This window comes from Serinus canaria, chromosome 1A (genome assembly GCF_022539315.1).
Source record: "Serinus canaria isolate serCan28SL12 chromosome 1A, serCan2020, whole genome shotgun sequence".
Taxonomy (NCBI): domain Eukaryota; kingdom Metazoa; phylum Chordata; class Aves; order Passeriformes; family Fringillidae; genus Serinus; species Serinus canaria.
In genome coordinates, this window is record NC_066314.1 from 65,806,249 (window position 1) to 65,825,449 (window position 19,201).

Consider the following 19,201-nt stretch of genomic DNA (forward strand, 5'->3'; position numbering starts at 1 on the left):
TCACCACTGCTCCAGCCCTCTCCTCCATGGAGAGCTGAACTGTGGGCTGAGCTGCAACTCTGCTCTCACACAGTCCCAGGGAAAGCCCTGAGCTGGGAGTTTTAGGCAGACAGGTAAACAGCCCACCTTTCTGATGGTCTCCAGGTTCCCCAGTCATTCTCTTTTTCCTCTAAGCAGCCCCCAGCTGCAAACACAAGCAGATGGAATTTGGTGGCCTTCAAAGAATCCCATCCCAGGCACTGCTGCCTAAGTTCATCCTGATTTCTCACAGATTGGCATGTACACAGGAATCCTTCAGGCAGTGACACACATCCCACATGAACTAAAGCTCTACCTTCTGCCTCAACTCAGCAGTAGGATCTCACTGAGGGTCTCCATGAGCTCCAGTGACTGGTAGCAGTGATTGACTCTTTGGCCAGCCCCTGCCCTAGGCAGGTGGGACCAGCACCCAGGACAAGTGAAGGAAACCCAGCTGGTCACAGCCCATGTTACATGCATGCCTTTGGTCTCTTCTGCAAGCTCAGGGACCCTTCATGTCCTGGGAGGGTCCTGATAGAGCCAAAGTGCTAACCAGGCCAAAAAAAAATTTAAAGTGATAGATTATATAACCCCTCCCTTAATTATCTACATTTAACAGCCAGAAAAACTCTCTGTTACATGCTATATATTTTATATACTCTTCTGGTTTTGCTGAGCCCATGAGCAGAAATGACCTAATACGCCCACATGCTGCAGACCACAAGCAAAAAGGATGTGCTGTGTAAGGGGAGTAGACCCCTCTCAGAAGTTTTAAGGATCCTGGTTGCCTGACCTCCTTTCAGCTAGCTGAGCATCTAGCTGTAGATGACAGCTAGATGCTCAGCTCCAAAGGCCAGGGCACTGAGAACATTCTTGTGGCCAGCATTTGCCTGACACCACCCCTCACCTGTGGGTCTGCCAGCCTGGAGATGTCTGGCTTCAGGTAGAAAATGATCCCTTCAGCAGCCCCTGGCAGCATGACCCCCCGAACCAGCAGGATGAGGAGCATCACATATGGGAAGGTGGCAGTGAAGTAAACGACCTGCAGGGGCAGGGAAACAAGAGGAGAGAGGGTCAGCAGGAAGGGGGCAGGCATCACTTCACCTCATCTGCAGGCCCCCACCCCAGCAAACTTCCCTGACTCTGTTGGCTGCAGCTGCTGCTGCTAACATAGAAGAGGGGTGGGAAAGAAAGTAATCAAGGTTACATCTCACTGGTGATTTAGTTAATCTGCATTTTGTTCTTCATCCAAGACTCTGCCACTGGTTGCTCTGCTTTGTTTTCTCTTTCCAGTCAGTGTAATTTCCCTGCTGTGCAGCTGTTCCCTTCATCTTTTGAAAGCTGCAGAAGAAACCCAGATCTCTTCCCATCACTGAGTTTTAATGAGTTATTAAAATGGTTCTATGCACAGCAAGAGCTTTCCAAATTAAATACCAACTTTTGCTGGCCAATTTGAGACACCTATGAGGCATCTCATTTCCAGAAGGGCTCATGCGTCACTCTCATCCCTTCCATGCCTTTGAGCTCACAGGTAAAAAATGGGGGCAACTCAAAGCCTTTAAAGAAAATGTAGACCATTATTTTTGTAATACCTATTTTTACTTCTTTTTTTTGTGATATAAATAAATATTACAGTAGAATTAATCATCTCTAAACCATTTCTCTAATATAACTTTTTTTTTCTAGTTGCAAAATATTTGGGAGCAAGTTGCAACTTCTTAACATTTATTCATTACTAAAATTCATCCAAGCAATGTGGAGGCTTGTTTACTGGATGGATTCATAGTGATGGGCCTGAAATTACATTTTTTTGTGTTTAGTGATAATTGGTCAAATAAGTCACAGTACATGGTACTTTTGCTGTTCCCTGATTGAATGAGAATGACACTCCTTTGGGCACAAGTATTAAAATCTACCTTCAGAAATCAGTTTTTAGAAACATTTATGCATAAGGAAGAGAAACATAGGGGGGGAAAAAAAGGCTTTTAAAAGAAAATTAGTCTTTATGGAGTTATTTGAAATTATTGTCCTGAGGTCACTACGGTTTCTTTAAATTTGGATTCCTTAAATCACAGAAGCAGAAACATAGGGATCTGGCAGGGTTATGTGACTAGTGCAGCCTCTCAGGCAAACACAACCTCCTGTTTAATCTGGAGCTGTTGTACAAAGTTATGCACCTGCTCAGAATTCTTGGGTCTTTTCTAATGCTTGTCTTAGTATACTGTCAGCAAAGAAAAAGAGGGAAGCAGCTGAATTTTTTGCCAGTGCCCCTGTAATACTCAAAATTACAGCCTGCAGAGAAGACAACTGGCCTGTTTGACCTGTAGTAAACTTGGGAACAGAAAACCCCTCTCTTATTGTTGCATCATGTCCATAACACCAGGCTGGTAAATAGCCAATAGCCCTGTACCCTAAAAATTGTGAGGGAAAAATCTTCTCAAGAAGATTTTTCTTCTCAGGAAATCTTCTCAGGAAAATTTTCTCAGGAAGATCATTCCATTTACTACAAGTAGTCACGGCTTTCTCTCACTTTCTGATCTGGTTTTGCCAAACCAAGTCAGCTAAACCAGCCTGACTGAAATACTTTAGCTTTCTCCTTGTGCTGGTAAATTATGCACACTGGGGAAGCAGTGTGCATAAGGAGAACCATGCAAAGGAAAAACTCAGTGGAGATGGCTGAGAGCTAAAGAGAACCTCAGGTGACTTAATTATTCTTCCATGCAGATCACACAACCTCTCAGATCCAATTTCTTGTGAAGATGACACTGTGGTATTCAAATTAGGGGGCATCAGAGATTCAAGGTTTAAAATGCCATCATTTATCATCCATCCTCTCTTCTCCATAAAGGTGGAATCTGGATTTCCTTCCTTCAGAAATGATGGACAACAAGTCTGCATCAGTAAGAACCAGTCATCAGCAAAATCTGGGAAAAATCTAGTTAGGGGAGCAAGCTGTTATCTCATTCTGTTGCAATGGATGCCCAGTTTTAAGTTAGGAAATAGGATTTAACACTGAAACACATGTGTCAAGTATGAAAGGGAACACTCATGAAGAGTAGACAGTGATTTGAAGGAAGAAATCTGTTGCAGAAATTGGTTACCTCCCTTTGCTATTGGGACATTCCCTGGACACCCACAAGACTAATAATTAATCATCAATCATCATTAATGATCCACCCATCTCATGGCAGCTCCAAGAAAGAGGTCCTGAGCAAATCAAGGCCATGACAGTGCCCCTAATACCCAGCCCAAGGCATCAAACACTCATTCACTCCAAAATGAAAACCAGTCCATCTGCTCTGTAGAATAAACATCAGGAGGAAGCATTGGCTCCAGCCTCATTAGCAAAATGCAGAAAGTGAAGAACTGACCCAAAACCTGCAGATTTAGAAAGAGCACAAAAGAGAGAACAAGGACACTTCTCCCACCCCGAGTGTTTTCCAGGATAAAGAAGTAGGAGAGATTCATTATCTGTTCTCTGAGCTGGTTACAAGCAGCAGCTTGTCTGTTTTGCACAAGTGTTTAATAATTGCCAGGAATGGGAAGCCTGCCACTGCAGAGGATCTTGTTGAAAACACCCTCAAGCCACAGCAGGACAGCACAGTGGTGAGTGAATGATTCCCAAGGGCACTTGGGGAGAATCCATCAAACACTGTGGGTATTTGCAAGTGAAAATGTGCCTCAAAACTCCCCTCAGGTTCCAATTCTTTCTCCATTCTCCTCTCCCCGATGGACCTACTAATTTATTCTTCCTCTTAGGTTTCAAACCCAACTGTTGTACATCAGTATGGCCTCAACAGGTTTTAAGTTTCCCTTTGGTACTGTGTCTTCTGCCTATACTTCGTGAAGAAGGAACAGAGATTGGGGAAGAAATATAAGATGGATACAAGGAGGCTTTTGGACTGGGAGGATAATCTCCATTCCTACTTTGCCTGTGGACTTGACCCCTTTCCAGATGCAGAAGTAGCAGATGATCCACGCCAGCAGGAGACACAGAGCCAGCTCCCAGCGCACAGTGCCCAGTTTGTGAATACCATCCGTGAGCCCCAGGACTCGCTTCCTGCCGGTGTCCAGGGACAGGGAGAGAAGCATTAACACTCCAGACCCCATACAGACTCACCCATACAGACCTTTCCCATATTACCCCATTCAAAGACTTAACAGTCTACCTACAACACATCTGACCAGCCATGCAAATCGTCCCAGCCCTGCTTAAGGCTCCCTCTCTACTCATCTCTGCTCCACCATGTCTTGCGGCTGACCCAAACTCTCCCACTCCCCAAACCCATGGTGCCATGCCCATCAGCCCCACACTACACAAAATCAACACCTGTTCCCTATTGCTCCCTGAGCCTGGCAGCTTCCCAGCAGAGACAGCTCAAACCAAAGCAGGCCACCAAAGCCACTATTAGCCCATGGCCACCATTCTTCCTCCCTATACGCTACAGGCACTCTATATGTGAGCATAAATTATCTTTAAGATTGCCATGCCCTTCCCTCAGCCTCCTTCCTTGGAGATTGACCATCAAGAAGGTAGGCCATACAACACCTCAGCACTGCCACTCCTGCAGTTCCCAGCAGCCTAAGCCCAAACTTACAACTCCTCTGCTCAAAACCACTTCCCTCAGTGTCCTCTTGCCCTCTCTACAGAAAACTCAAACAACTGTTTCAGAGGGGCCTCAGCTCCCACTAAATAGTATGCGCAAGGAGCAGGGCAGGAGAAGGGGGCCAGGAGGAGGAGTCTGTGCAGACTCTTTTTGCAACCATGGGCACCTATCCTCTTCTATGCGCCCTGTAGTGGCTGCAACAATGCACAGCCAACCTTTTCAAATGTGCTTTAAGAGACAAAAACAGGGACAAAACTCAAATCCAAAGGCTAAAGCTGAGTCCTTGACACCCATCTTCCTTGTAAAACTTTCCCCTGTAGCATGTGGAGTGGCAGGGTGGCACCAACAGTCATTTCAACCTCTCCAGGCTGCACTGATGACCCTATCTGGGACATTGTCTGGCCTGCTGTAAGACCCCTCACTCAGACTGTATTTTAGTGCCTCCAGCCCCAAATTCCTCAAAATTCTCCACCTTCTTCAAATTATTCTCTGGCATCTCATGTATGCATCTCATATCCCTGCTCTCCAGGGATGACCCTGAGCAGCCTGATGGATCACTTCCCTTAGCAACCAGGACTGGGTCAAAAAGAAGGTAAAAGGAAGTTTTTCCCCCTTGTGTTTCACTGTGGAGGACTGTTCCATCTGCTGTGGCCTCTCATGCTTGCCTGCCAACCTGCAGCACTCAGCACATGCACTCCTGCTTACAGCAAGCCCTCACCTGCTTTTGGTGCCTCTCTCAGTGGCCACATTCACCCAGTGCCAGAAAGGGGAACACACCCTCAAGGGGCACATGAGCACCCCTGGGCAGGCACACCGTGAGCTGCCTTTGGGGTGTGCCCAGTCCTCACACCCTGGGCTCTGAGCCCATCTCCACAGCAGCTCGTTGTGCTCCCCATGTTGGATCTGACACGTGGCACCTCACTTGCTCCTACAGACACACAGCCCCCCACCCAGGGACTCCTGCAGCTGCATCCTTTGGATGAGAGGAAGCCTGAACAGAGGGAAAGCAATCACATACTCCCAAAACTCAATCATTGAGGAGGTGGCGTTCGCAGGCAAGGTCCTGTTGTCCAGGCCGGATCTATTCAGAATGTCCACACAGAGATCTACCAAAAGAAAAGGAAGCTGATGAGGTGAGAAATTCTCTAGGGCTCCTCCAAGAGGGATGTTCCTTCCCCTCTGCACCCTAACTCTAACTCTCACTCTGGTAGCACGCAGATCCTTCATCTTGTACTATAGAGCATTAAATGTCTCACTAAACGCTGGCTCTCCCCAGGTATGAATCCCAATCCAGCAGTCAGCAGAGGAGCTTCAGGAAGGAAAGAGGGGAAGGAAAGAACAATTCCCTGCCAAATTGAAAAGAGATGACTGCAAAATATAGATTATCAAGGGATAGCGACTATGAGTAGTCAGGATAGAAAATCACATTCTCTTTCCACACCATGCACCATTCCGTGTCCACACATGCACACACCACAGAAGCCTTCATGTTCTCCTTTGCCATCCCCAACTCTGTTACAAAGCATTAAATACCTAAAAACAGAGGAGATGCCACACATCCAATGCACCTCATCTTACATTCTGCCAGCAAAAGACAATCCAATGGAAAACCAAGGAAACCCAGCTGTTGCTGGGAAACTTCTCTCTGTTAAGAGAACATTTGTGGCTTTCCTTGCAAACAAATCCGTTCTGGGGGAGCTGAAGGAATTGGATCAGCTCTTTAAAAGGCTGGTTACTTCTGCTGGGATGAAAGGGCAGAGGGAGCTGTGAGTAAAAGGCCCACAGGGTAGAGAAATTTAACTAATTGCAGAAATTAATCATCTGATGCAAGAGTAAAAGGGAGGGAACCAAGCTGCTGCCAAGCAAAACCTGTTCAACATATTAAAAAATTCCTCACAAGGACATTCATGAGGATTAGCTCACGTCCACCCCATCTTCCCAGGCTTAGCACAAGTACCTTGAGTAAAGTCAAAGCAAGGTCTTCTCTGCAGGGCAGAGTTAAGTGAACTATGAGCACAAAGCAATGAGAACCTTGGTGAATGTAATGGTAAGGAGGCTGTATGGATGTGATTAACCAGGAAAACAGTGTCCTTAGTTTTGTGTTATTGGTTCCTTCATTGGGAGTCCTGAACTGTCAAAATCCTGCAATGCAGGCTTGGCCTGATTTTCCCAAAAGCTGAGTGCACAGAGGAAACTCTTCAGGCACTGGCAGTGGCAGCAACTGTCCTAGTAACTCTGCAGGAATGGGGCAGAGTAAGTGAACTGTAAGATAAAATTTTTGCACCAGAGCTAATAAAAAGATCCTGCCACATGAAGAGGGCTCTAGACTGGCTTGCAAACTCTACCATCCACCTCTCCTGCTCGCCAGAAAATGCCTATTTTTTTGGTGACATCACATGCCAGCTCATGAGAGCTTCTTAGCCAAACAAAACCAAATATTTTCAACAAAACCTAAATAACTTCTGGGAATTGGAAAGAAGCTAGAAGTTGACCAAGGGAAGGTGTACCTGAGTTCCAGGGGTTATTACAGCTGGCCCATGGTAGCACTGAAGTGAAGGAGCTGAACAGGTAGAAGAGTGCCCAGGACAAGATGACGATGTAGTAGATATTCAGATATCCCACAATGACTTGGGAGGCATACCCAATTCCTGTGAAGAAAAGCAAAGGAGGTGAGGATGGGACTGGCAACCAGCTCCCAACACAGGAGGCTTAACCCCAAAGAAAGACACTGGTGATGCTGTGGTAAGAAGGATGCAACACCAACAACATGGCTCTCCAGAAAATAAGGTAAGATCTGTCTGAAAGAGGAAGGATTTTGTGACTGTGCATGCAGACAGGAAACATTGTTGGTAACTCTAGACAGGTCTGTGGTGAAACAGACAGAAAACCTTATGCTCTCATTTGAAAAAAAAATTCTGATGGCTACCATGCCACAGCATCATAGTACCTCCTCTTCAGAAAAATACAACTCTAGCCTTTGAAATAAAAAAAAGCAGCTGTGTCTCTTACTTCTGGAAAGAGTCAGACAAAAATTCTTACAGCTGATATACATCATGCTCAGTTTTGGTCCTAGGTCCTGCTTGTGCCCATTGCTCACTGAGACCTCAGAACAGTAATCAGACCAGAAAGGCCCAATTCATTTATTTAGAGATGGTTTTCAGTGTCCTTTGAGATGTCCCTGCTGTCCAGCTCCAGGTCTGTGCCAGAGCACAGGGGCCTCCAGCACAGGAGGTCCCAGACTTCCCAAGGAGTTTCAAGCAGCACTGCAAGCCCATGCTCAAGCAAACTAACCAGGCTCCACTCTGCCTGAGCACAGGTTTCTCCATCTGCAAAACATGGTTAATAAACTCTCCTCTGGACAGAAGAATTCAGGAAGTTATATTCATGAATATATTATTCCCATTAAACAACATTCCCCAGGGGCCCAGAAGTCCTGGTTCTTATCCCTGTGGCTTAACCTCATCCCCATCCCATCTCTGGTCTGTCAGAAACAGTGCACACAGTCTGATTCCCCCAGTTTGAAGAACATCAGCCTGCAAATGCTGCCACAGCAGCCCTGGGCATGGGAATGGGCAGGGAGAGCACAATAAACCAGACAGATTTCCTCACTCTCTTCTTTCCTCACTATTTTTCCTGGACTACACACAGGTGTTTGTACATTGATACTTCCATCCTCCTCCTTCAAGCTGGCCATCCTGCTTCTCCTCTCTCCCAGGTTCTGAGCTCCTCAAAGCAGAGACTGTGTTTCAGGTGGACCAGCACTGCCCCAGGCAGCACCACACACCCTCACTCACACAGGGGTTAGGGAACTGCCCTTGCACACACAGCAAGCAGCAGAAGGAATAACAAGGCTGGGAGAAGAAGGGATGGAGAATAAAAGAGAAAGGAAATAAAAAGAATAATAATATTTCAAAAAAAGGATCTGAGTCACTGATTGTCAGAAAGTGTTGTCAGTAAATACACTAACTTGACTGACCTTCAAAGATGGGACAGATCTTCCTCCAGGCCGTCACCCCTCCCTGGCTTGTGTACTGCCCCAGCGCCGTCTCCAGGAAGAACAGGGGGATCCCACAGGTGAAGAGGAAGATGAGGTAAGGGATGAGGAAGGCTCCTGCAGAGTGGGGTAAAATGCTGCCTCAGAAACCTCTTCAAAAATGTTATCCTTAAAACCTCTTTCCAGGTACCTGGGACTACAGCTGGAATCAGCTACATAAACATAAATATTTCACTGAACTATGTACAGTACAATCTTTGTACTGTACAATTTTTGCTAAAGAAACAAGGTCTCCATCACCATAGTTTCTTAGAAAAAAATACGAGGGTGGTCTGTCTTGTGCTACTGCAGCACTTCTGCATTTGGCATAGGCCAAAACCTAGAGGTAAGCAGCAGCCAGACAAGCAGCTAAAAAGAGATGGTGCTGAAGAAGTTCTCCCTGCTTCATGCTCCTGACCTCATTCCAGCTTTCAGCAGGAAGGGGATGAACAAAATAAGTCCTTGTTTCACATAACCACATTTGTTCTGCCTTTCATGAGAGTCACAGCAAAACTCCCACTTGCCCAGAGGATACAAACCCGGAGGCTGGTGACATTTCTTGGTAAGTAAAATGTTTGCCAGGATATAAATTTACTTGAGACGTATTTCATATCAAATTTGAAAAGTAGATTGCACCAGAAAAATGGAAACAGGGAAAGAATATCTTTCCAGCATTTTCAAAATGAGGAAGTTTAACTTCTGCCTTCAAAATCAATTTTTTGCTAAAATGTAGAGAAATGTCTGAAGAGAAATCAGCCTGAAATGGTCCTCAGATTAACCCTTGTCAAAATGGAAGAGGAAGGAGAAAAGAGCAAGGCTTTTTCTCAGAAACAATGACCAACATAAACTAAGCATAAGAAAAGACAAACAAAAATAACAAAAAAGTTTATTGCCCTGAAAAAATGGTTTAGTGCTCTGTTCAGCTGTCTGAAATTTTTTGCACCTTTCCAGTAATGCTGTCTAACCAAAACAAGTACATTCACTGCTCTGCTCAAAACTGCTCCTGAGATCTCATTTTCACAGCTGACCTTACCTCTGCCACCTCGCTCTCTCCACATCCTTAGTGTAGATTTTCACACTTCTGCTCCCCTCCAAACAATATAAGGTGACTGCCTTCCTGCTGAAACAACTGTGGCTGTTTTGCAACTCCATACAATAAAATTTGGTCATGAACACCTCTCTTGCTGGGGCCTGGAGAGCATCTCAGTTGCTTGTAACCAAGACTAGGGTGCCTTCCTCAGCCATTGTCCCCCCTGGCCCTCTCCTCCCCTGCCAGCACAGGCATCCACACTGACATTCCTTCCAGTGACTGTGAGCAACCAGGAACACTTGCTCTTGTTTTTAAGCCAAGAATGTTACAATAACAAAGAACATCCAAATTTTCCTTAAACACAGCTGTGTGTAGCCGCAGGAGACCTGGGGCCAGAGGGAAGGAAGCTGGTTCTCAGGATCAGTCCAGGTTTGCAGGGTAGGAAGTGAGAACTGCAGACCCTGAACTAAAAGCAGCTGCTGCTTTTGGTGTTGCAAGAAATCTATGCCAAATCTGCAAGACAGCTTTATTACCCTGATGAGCCTTTCAGCAGATTCCAGACCCTCTCCTCTGATACAATTTGTCCCAGAGGTCGACCCATTTTGGTCTCCGAGCAAGGATGATTTTCTTGCACCTCTATTGTCTTGTCTCTCTTAACTGTCCCACAGCAGTTACCAGCTGAAACTCCTGCTGTGATCCCCTCCTCAATTTGCTCTACTGAAGGAGCCTCAGCCAGGAGTGAGGCCCCCAAAAACAAACCCTCTTTCCTTATGAGTAAAAAATAAGTTCAGGATGCTGAGCAATTAGATCAAATTTGACAGTGCAACAGTAGATAAGGTCACTTTACAGAAAACTAGCACTATTGTTTCTATGGCATCTGTCTTCATAGCTGTATAACCATTTCAATACATCCAGGTGGAGAAAGGGGACAGGACAGCAGCCTCAAATTTGGGGTGAAAGGGTGGGACAGGGATGCAGCATTTATAGATGGAAAATGCCTTTTTTGCAATTTCAAAAACTTTTCCAATTATGAGAATGTCTTTGAGTGTCATGGAAAATACATTGCCTTGTCCTGTATCTGTCTTCTGGTTCCCTAGAACCCTGGAGAGAGAAAAGTACCTTCTACAGCAATAGCATACTTTCTACACGGGCAGTGTGGGGAGCTGTGAGGGAAGGACTCTCCCATCCTAACCTTTCCCATGCCTAGCCTCCTTGCCCTCTGAATCACAGCCTTAGCTATTCCAGAGCAGTTTAATTAAAAAGAAAAATGTTATTCAATAGATATTTAAAGTGAACAAAAGTAGCCTTTTCACTTACTCTAATTAGCATAGAAATTGCAAGGACTGCTGAACCGGGTACCACAGGCACAAAGATATCATCTGAGCTCAGGGAGAAATTTTCCATGCAAAACCCATAACTCCTCTCTGAAAGCATCACTGCAGAATGGGCTGTTCAATCAGATGTACCTCCACTGTTTCCTAACCTGTGCCCATTTGACTTGCTCTTGGCGCCTCCCATCAAAATATTGAAGAAGGAAACTGGAGAAACCATTTCTTACCCTGCCCCTCACTGGTTTTGAGCATGTATTTTCTTGTCTCTTGTTTAATTTGGATAAACTCCAGCAACAGCAGAGAGGACAGGAATTTGGAAGCCCTGGGGAAAATTACAGTGGAACCACTCAGCTAATGGTGAAAGCTCATGACACTTTGGAAAAGAAAGGCCTCTGGGGCATGGCCTGCACAGAAAGGAAGCTCAGAGTAGGGGGGTAGGGTGTGAAGCAAATCCCAGACCATTATTTCAAGGTGTTTTTAGAGAACAAGAACAAAAGAGAATTTATTGCTGGATTTGACAAGTAATTTGCTATTCCTCCTTTTCTTTTATAAAGTTAGATTTTTATTCACTGAGAAAAGTTAGTGACAGTCAATTATTCCCCTACATTTCATTTTATTGTTATGAGAAATTTTAGCTTTTAACCATGTAATGATCTTATTGCAGTGTTACTACAAGAGAAAAGGAGAGCCTTGCAAAGAAACAAAAGGGAAGGTGAATGAACCTTTTTTGGGGATGAATGTTCCTAATAGTTGTATGATCACTGTGAGAATTGCTCCAGGGGAAGAGGCAGAAATCTCCTTTTAGGGTGTATCAAGCCTTGGCTAGGATACCAGCACTATCTAAGTCTTTCCTCCTCTGTAATAGGGGATGGATTTGACACCAGGGGTAGGAAAAGGGAATATGTAGGAGAAGGTTGATGTTGGCTTTATGACCACTCACAGCATCTGACATTTTGATATTTTCTAAAGACCAATAATTTCTTGAGATGCCCAACAGCCTTAAGTTGTTACTTGGGTCAATTTTTTAGGACTCCAGATTTGAGAATGCTGCTTTAAGGAAGAGTACCCACTGGGGAGCTGGATTCACCCCTGAGTTTTTATTCCTCCTGGTTTTGGCAGGAATTAACTTGTTGAAGGAGTGAATAAAGGAGTACCTTAGGGAGTACATAGGAGAATTTGGTGCAGGCATGTACATGTCTCTCATCATAGCTACAGACCTAGAACAATTCACGTGTGCTGTGAACTCACCACCACCGTTCTTGTAGCAGAGGTATGGGAACCTCCACACGTTACCCAGACCAATGATCTCCCCAGCCACAGACAGCACAAACTCCATTTTGCTCCGCCACTGGCCTCTCTCTTCCATTTCCTCCATTCTTATCTCTTCAGGAGATGCGGTGGCCCCATTGAGTTCTCCTTCCTTGGATATGGCTCTTGTCATGGCTCTGTGGGACAGAAGAGAAGGAGAGCATGAGGTGTAAGGAGCTGCTGCAGGACATGCTTGTAGGAAGAGGAGTGAGAGGACTGACACCACAATAAGATGTGGTACCAATATGTAAATTTAGGTACATCTAACTGGTGGCCTTACTGAGCAGAAGTTGGCCTTTCTAGAAGTGATTTGCTTTAGCAAGGGATACACATTCCCTTGATGAGATTAGGAAAATACACTGGAAACAAGTCTCTCCAAAGCAGCAGCATCTCTGCTTCCATTCCCACCAGCTGGGACTGCAAAGAAATCAGGGTTTTGTTCCCTTGTAGCAGCTTGCAAATTCATTTTGCTGGTGGTTCAATAAGTTTTTAATAGCACATCTCTCATTCCTTCTGTGCCACCTAAAGGAACATCCCCATCTTCAGGGAGCAACAGAGACAGCAATCTGCATCACTCACAACACTCAACATTTCCACTGCCCCTGGATCTTCTTTGGACTATTTAAACTTGCTCTCTCCCTTGGCTCTGGAAGCAGCTCAGGCCAAGGATTTCTCCCAGTCAGCAACTCAGTGGTGAGCAGGACTTCACCACCTTTGATGTCATTTACCTTATAGGACCACCAAATCTTCTATTGACCCTTTGCACCAGGATGATGCACCAGGACCATGATACCAAACTATTCCCTCCCTCCTTGTGCCTGGTGTCTCTCCAGTCATGTCCCTCTGGACAAACACCAGGTATGAGCCATCTCATGGTGAGTAGGGACTACTGGGGAACCTGACCTAACTGGAAATAAGAGCAAGTGTAAATCCTGACATCTAAATGTCCCGGCAGCCAAGGAACACTATGGCACTTGTTTGGGTGTAGTTTTCAATGAGGCAAGGAGGAAGCAGGAGCTGGTGGGCCATGCTCACACTTATTCACACAAGACAGCATCATTACCAGTGTCTCATTTAGTTCTGTAAAGGAAATAATTTCCTAAATGCTAACCCTCTGGATATATCAAGCCCTGGGGCAAAGAAAGATGCTTGTGTATGAAAAGACAACTTCTAATGAATGTTCACAGCAGAACAAGTAGTTCTTTGACACAGACATGTTTCCTGCCTGTTATTCAAGAAATGAAAGGAAATCTGATCTCACAGTGCAATACACCGATTGCTCTCTAAATGCCCTAGGCAACAACAGGCTTTGTTCCCCCATCTGCTCTCCTGAAGGGCTCATCCTATTTGCTTTGCTACCAGCAGCAGATTTCCATGGATGCTGAATGGAGGACTGAGTCTCATGCGAGACATCAACCAGTGTAAGAGGGGCTGCAACACGATCAGGGGACATAAACCATAGAGGAGAGCAGTCAAGGGCTGGTGAAGATCAGCCTCCAGGCTTTTCAAAAACAAGGCAGAAAGATCCTGGTCCCTGTTAAATTTGAGAGGTTTTTAGAACTATTGCCAGTAAGAGCCTAGATATGGGTAGTACTGCAGTGGGCATAACCAGTATTGGTGTCAAATACAGATGCATGAGGGCACTGAGGAAGCAACCTCTGTTTTATCTCCAGCCCTTGCCCTTTATGGTCCATATGCTGGAAAGCAATTATTTGCTGGTATGGCTTGCACTGATCCAAACCACCAAGGGCTACAACACCTGTGGATCTACATGAGAGTGGGAAGGTGAATCAGCTCTCTAACAGGCTCCTACAAACCTCTAACCACACATTTAAAGAAGGTGGTGGAGCCCAGGAATCCATGCACACACCCTAAATGCTAGATTGCAGCTGCAGCTCTCCAGCTCCCCAGTAGCTCAGCAGTCCCAGATCTGCCCTCTTCACTTAGCCCTTCCACTGGGTTGGATTGGGAGATGGAATCATCAGGTCCTCCTGCCAGCCATTTCTCAGCTTCTGAAGCCCAGACAGGGCCCTTCTCCCCACTGCCTGCCTGCAGCAAGGCCTGCTATCTGGCTAATCAGTTTATTCCAATGCTGCAGCACAGCCTCCTCATCTCAGAGGAGCAGAGCTCCACGCACTGTCAAATGTGAGAGAAAAAGTAACACGTACTTAATGAAACATGTTTGATCTGTCATGGTCCTTGGCACACTGCAATTTGCTGCAGTCCAAGGCACATTATCAAGTACAGTGATGTTTAAGTCTGGGTTTGGTGAGGATGTCCCAGGAAGCTGGCGGGACAAGCCTAGCTGATTCTTTGGTTTTATTCTTTTAATGTAAGGTGAATCCAAGAGCCAGCCTATTTCTACTACTATTTGTGGGTTTATTTCATTTTTGCTAGACCTGTTTCACACATGGGTGCAAAGGAAGGTCACAATCCGAGAATCACCTCCTCTCACCTAGCCATGGGAAGGGAATGTACGAGTGTCAGCCCACAGCCCCAACCCTGTCACCAGCCTCCAGCTCAGGGACACCTGGCCCAGGACTTTTTATCAGTCCTCTGACTCCTCAATAGGCCAACATGAAGGATAGAATTTGGGATGCAATGAGAAACACAGCTGGGAGAAACACAGAGCAGCAGGGAAGACACAGCACTTCTGCCTTCATTTTCCTATTTTAAGAAGGGGGAAAGCACCCTGGCTATGAAAACAAACCTTTTCAAGTGGGAACAGATGGTGGATTAAACTGGTGCCTAAAGTTCTGGCTCTTCATGGCATGAAATACAACTTCTCCTTTCCCAAACAAAGGGAACATTACACATCCCTACTACTTCCCTCTCTGCTTCGCCTGTTTCTATGAGAAAGCCTATTCATACACCTCCTGGCTCTTTTCCTAAACATTTAATCCTACTGTGCCCCTGCTCTATATGTTCTTAGGCCAGATGGGGACTCAAATAACTTCTTGTTTCCAGCTAGGAACAATTTGGTTCTCCCACAGCAGTCACAGCCACCTACTGGGTTACATCCTCCCCAACAGGCAAACATTTTCCTCTTTCTTTGGTTGCCCCCTCCTTAACACATGAGTTTGGAGTAAAGACTGTGCCCCTCACTGCTTGCCTGCACTTTTTCTGCTGTTCCTTCACCAAAGTTTGGAGAAAAATCCTATGACTACTTCATTCCCACACTTTGTTTTTCCTCTGCCACAAAGTTTTCCCAACTGCTAAAATGCCATCTTGATGCAATCCACAGTCTACCCTGCCCCTGGAGCCTCTCCCTACCCCCACCTTCCCTCCTCAGCTCCCTCTGACCCCACCTGTCTCTTCTAGAGGTGCTCTGCTGTATTTTCAGCCCTCAGCACTTGGAAGAAATGGTTTTTTTGCTTTTCTCAGAAATGACCTGTAGTCTGTCATCTTCCCATAGAGAGCAGTAAGCTCCCTCTATACAGCTCCATAGGAAATAGTACAGTGTTTGGTACTGGGCTTGGTGCATGGAGATAGTCACAGTTTTTTCACCCAAAAGATTTATGGCTGGGAAAGCAAGAATACACCTGGATTCCTGCAGGACCTGGAAAGAGAGAAGGCAGCATGCAGGCAGCCATAGACCCAGAGCAACAAGTTCCATTCTGGACCATTTCAATGAGGCAAAATAGTCTCCCCTTGGTCACAAATTTTGGACTGTGCTTGTCCCACACCTACCACCATGGGATCCTTCAAGTATAGTCACAAAAGGCAAGGAAAACCAAGGACATCTCTGAAGCATTGAGGTCACTCAGCAGTTACCTATGATGTGCTGAACACACAATGCAGATATGCAGGAGAACACCTTTTTTTTGCTTTGTTTGGAAACAAGATGCCACTGAAGGAGAGAGGCAGTAATAAGAAAAAGAGGATAAAGAAAGCATCATTTGAAGCAAAATATGGTGCTATCCTCTCTGCCAGCCTCTCTCGGGGTAAAAAAGGGCTTTTTCAAAGTTCCTCAGGTGAGGCAAGGAACAAGAGTGAGACAAGATGAGAGAGAAGCCACCTGGAATTTTGGCACCAGAGGAAGAAGCCAATAGCAATTCTCTAAAAGCTTTTATTTCTGCAAACTTACTGCCTGTTCCCGACTGCTGTCAGACAGGAGTTCTACTGCTGGGAAGTTAACATCCCCTGTTTGACCTATTTTGCTGTTTTATCATAAGGCAAATGAGATGAGGACAATCTCCAGAGGGAATAGTGAAACAGAGAGAACAGCAGACAGAAATGTCTATAAAAAGCAGCTGATAACATTTATGAGAGGAATCACAGTGTTAAAGCTCCCTTGGACACTCAAAGGTACTTCCTGAACTGCAGAATCACAGGTGACAACGCAGACAGCTGCAGTGCATTTATATTTCTTGGTTTCATTTTGAAACAAGCAGCAACCAAGCACATAAACTGCAATTTAAGATGGGGAGGGAGGACGACTGGGCTGTGTTACAAAAGGAGGAGCAGCAGGACACATAAAATTCTCTGAAAATTCTCTGGTTGCGCAATCAGAGCCAGCAGTTAGTCAGCAGCTGAAACCCTGCGCTGCATTTTGATGGCAGGAGGCGGGGGCGGCTGTGGGAGCAGACAGAAAATCAGAGCTCAGCACGGAACAGCAGCGCCGAGGTGCAGCTTAAGAAGCCAACACGGGCAAATTAGTGCAAGGGGGCAGCTACTGGAATAGGTCATCTCTGCAAGACAGACAAGAAAATATTAGCAGTGGAAGCAAGTGCTTTCCAGCCAATCTAAGAGCAGCTACATGAGCAGAGACAGCTGCTTCCAAACGGGAATGCTGCTAGAGAATGGCTCACTCCAGCTGCATAACAGAGAAAGGCAAGAAAAGATGTAGAAAAACTGATCAACTCCAGGACAGCAGTTGAAATTAAAATGCCTTTCATTTCAAGCAATTAAAAGTTAGTTGGCTTCTTTACACCTTCTAATTAACTTCCAGGTTCTGTGGGCTGCTGGGTATTCTCACAGCATCTGTTCAGCAACGTTCATGAGGCACAGGAGACTGTTACAAGAATGAGATCCCACCTATGTTTTCTCCAGTGTGAAATAAGAGCAATGCTTCTGCAGTCAGTGAGTTTCCTACTTAATGACACCAGAAAGAGTGAGATAAGGAACTCAGTGAGTTCCTTAGGAGTGAGTTCACTGATGGCATGGACATCTGCAATACAAGATGCAAGGATTATAGAGCATCACCCTTCAAGAGCACATACCCCCGGTGCAGGAGGGTGCCAAATGGGTCCTGCTCTGTCTTCTGCTGCTGGACAGAAGACCCTCTGAAGCCTCTTACAGTGGCTGGACTTTTCTGAGGATCAGAGGCAAATCTCTTGCTAAAAGCAAGGTAGGCTGTTGTTCCCAGGGCCAGATGAGTCTCTGTTGGTGCCCATGGATCACCATCCCTACTCTGGGCTAGACAGACACAGAGGTGGTTTCTTTCTCTAGCCTAGATAAAAAATCAAGACTAACTGATTAAGTCCATAAATGGTGTCTAAATAGGACTAGAAACCAATCTTTGCACCAAACCAGATAATTTCAAGACCTCCATTCAGCCTGTAATCTGACTAAATGCAGTACAACACAGCAGGAGGGCCAGCCACAGCAGGATCCATTCTTCTTACAGAGCACCAGCAATAGGTCTGGTACAGCCACAGATCCAGCCAGACCCCAGTGGAGCCCCTAGAGCCACCTACCCCATGGCTGGAGCTCTCTGGCCGAAGTCCTGGGGCTGCATCTGGCTGGTTCAGAGGTCCTTGTGTGCAGCCAAAGCATGTGGCCAGCACAGCTCCTGTCACTGGCTGGAGAGCAGAGCAGGTGAATGGCACACAGGGTGAAAGCCACACTGCTCCAGTACTCACTCTGCAAACAGGTCCCTGCACAATGGGGCAGCGACCTGTGGTGCAGCCCACAGGGTCTGCAGGATGCCTGCAGGGCTGCCACCTCTCTGGGGCAGCAACTTCATGGAGCAAGACAACATCCAGCAGCCCTGAGCAGGTCAGATGAAGATATGGAGGCTGCCAGCCCCCAGCCCTGCTTGGCCAGCTGCTGCCATCCCTGCAGCTGGGGTGAGGACTGAGGGAAGAGTGGGAAGCAAAGTTGCTACAACAGGAGAGCCGAGGAGCCAGCACTGCAGCCAGTGGTTCAGAGGTGGGAGAGCAGCACAGGGAATTTGGCATCACACTGCTCTAGGCACTTGTATCTAAACTCCTCCAGGTAGGCACACCCTGCCTGGCCTCCCAAAAGCACAGCCTGGAGACACTTGCTGTCAGTGATGAGAAACAGGAAGCACAGAAGAAGAGCACTCAAGCAAGACACTTCCAAAAGCCTGGCAAGGCTGAGGCATAACATATTGCCTTATGCTTCCCAGCAGGGAGGATGAGGGGAGCCAACAGTGGGTGTGGCAGAGCCTGGTCCCCCAGCACAGACACGTGTGGCCAGCACAGAGCAGCAGAGCAGGGCCACAGAGCTCCCTGCCATGACTGCCCCCACACTGTGCTCCCTGCTTAGCCCTGCACAAGCCCAGCACCCTGTGTCAGTCTCTGGGCAGGCTGGGCCCACTCCAGTTGGTACTCAGGACAACTCACATCAGGTGAAATCAGCACAGGCAAAAGCTCATGGAGACCATGACTCCAGCAGTGACTTAAGTGTTTTCCAGCAGTTCCTGCCATAATGCCACACTGTAATGTGGTGGGACTGCTTCCCACCTGTACCCTCCAAGGGGCCTTCTACCTGCTCTCCAGCCTGGGGCACCCAAACTTTGCTCTAGCCCTGCCCAGGACCACAGTCAAGTAGAGATATGGGACAGGCACTTTAGCCTGCCCTCTGCAAGGACTATGTCTGCAACCATGAATCCAGAAAAGTTGGGCTG

At 46.4% G+C, this 19,201-nt stretch overlaps 1 protein-coding gene across 2 annotated transcripts in view; it reads right to left on the reverse strand.

Moving 5' to 3' along the window:
- LOC103820451 (sodium- and chloride-dependent betaine transporter) overlaps positions 1-19,201 on the reverse strand; it is a 38,495-nt gene that overhangs the window by 18,165 nt on the left and 1,129 nt on the right. Inside the window, exons 1-7 of one of the 2 annotated variants that reach the window (XM_018919761.3) lie at positions 18,027-18,177; positions 12,268-12,464; positions 8,602-8,736; positions 7,133-7,273; positions 5,644-5,731; positions 3,946-4,078; positions 926-1,060 (exon numbers count right to left, since the gene is read on the reverse strand). In XM_018919761.3, the coding sequence (XP_018775306.3) occupies positions 926-1,060; positions 3,946-4,078; positions 5,644-5,731; positions 7,133-7,273; positions 8,602-8,736; positions 12,268-12,464; positions 18,027-18,067 (870 nt within the window). In that variant the 5' untranslated portion in view covers positions 18,068-18,177. Of the gene's footprint in view, positions 1-925; positions 1,061-3,945; positions 4,079-5,643; positions 5,732-7,132; positions 7,274-8,601; positions 8,737-12,267; positions 12,465-18,026; positions 18,178-19,201 lie in introns of those variants that run through there. The other variant, XM_018919762.3, reaches the window with a different exon arrangement.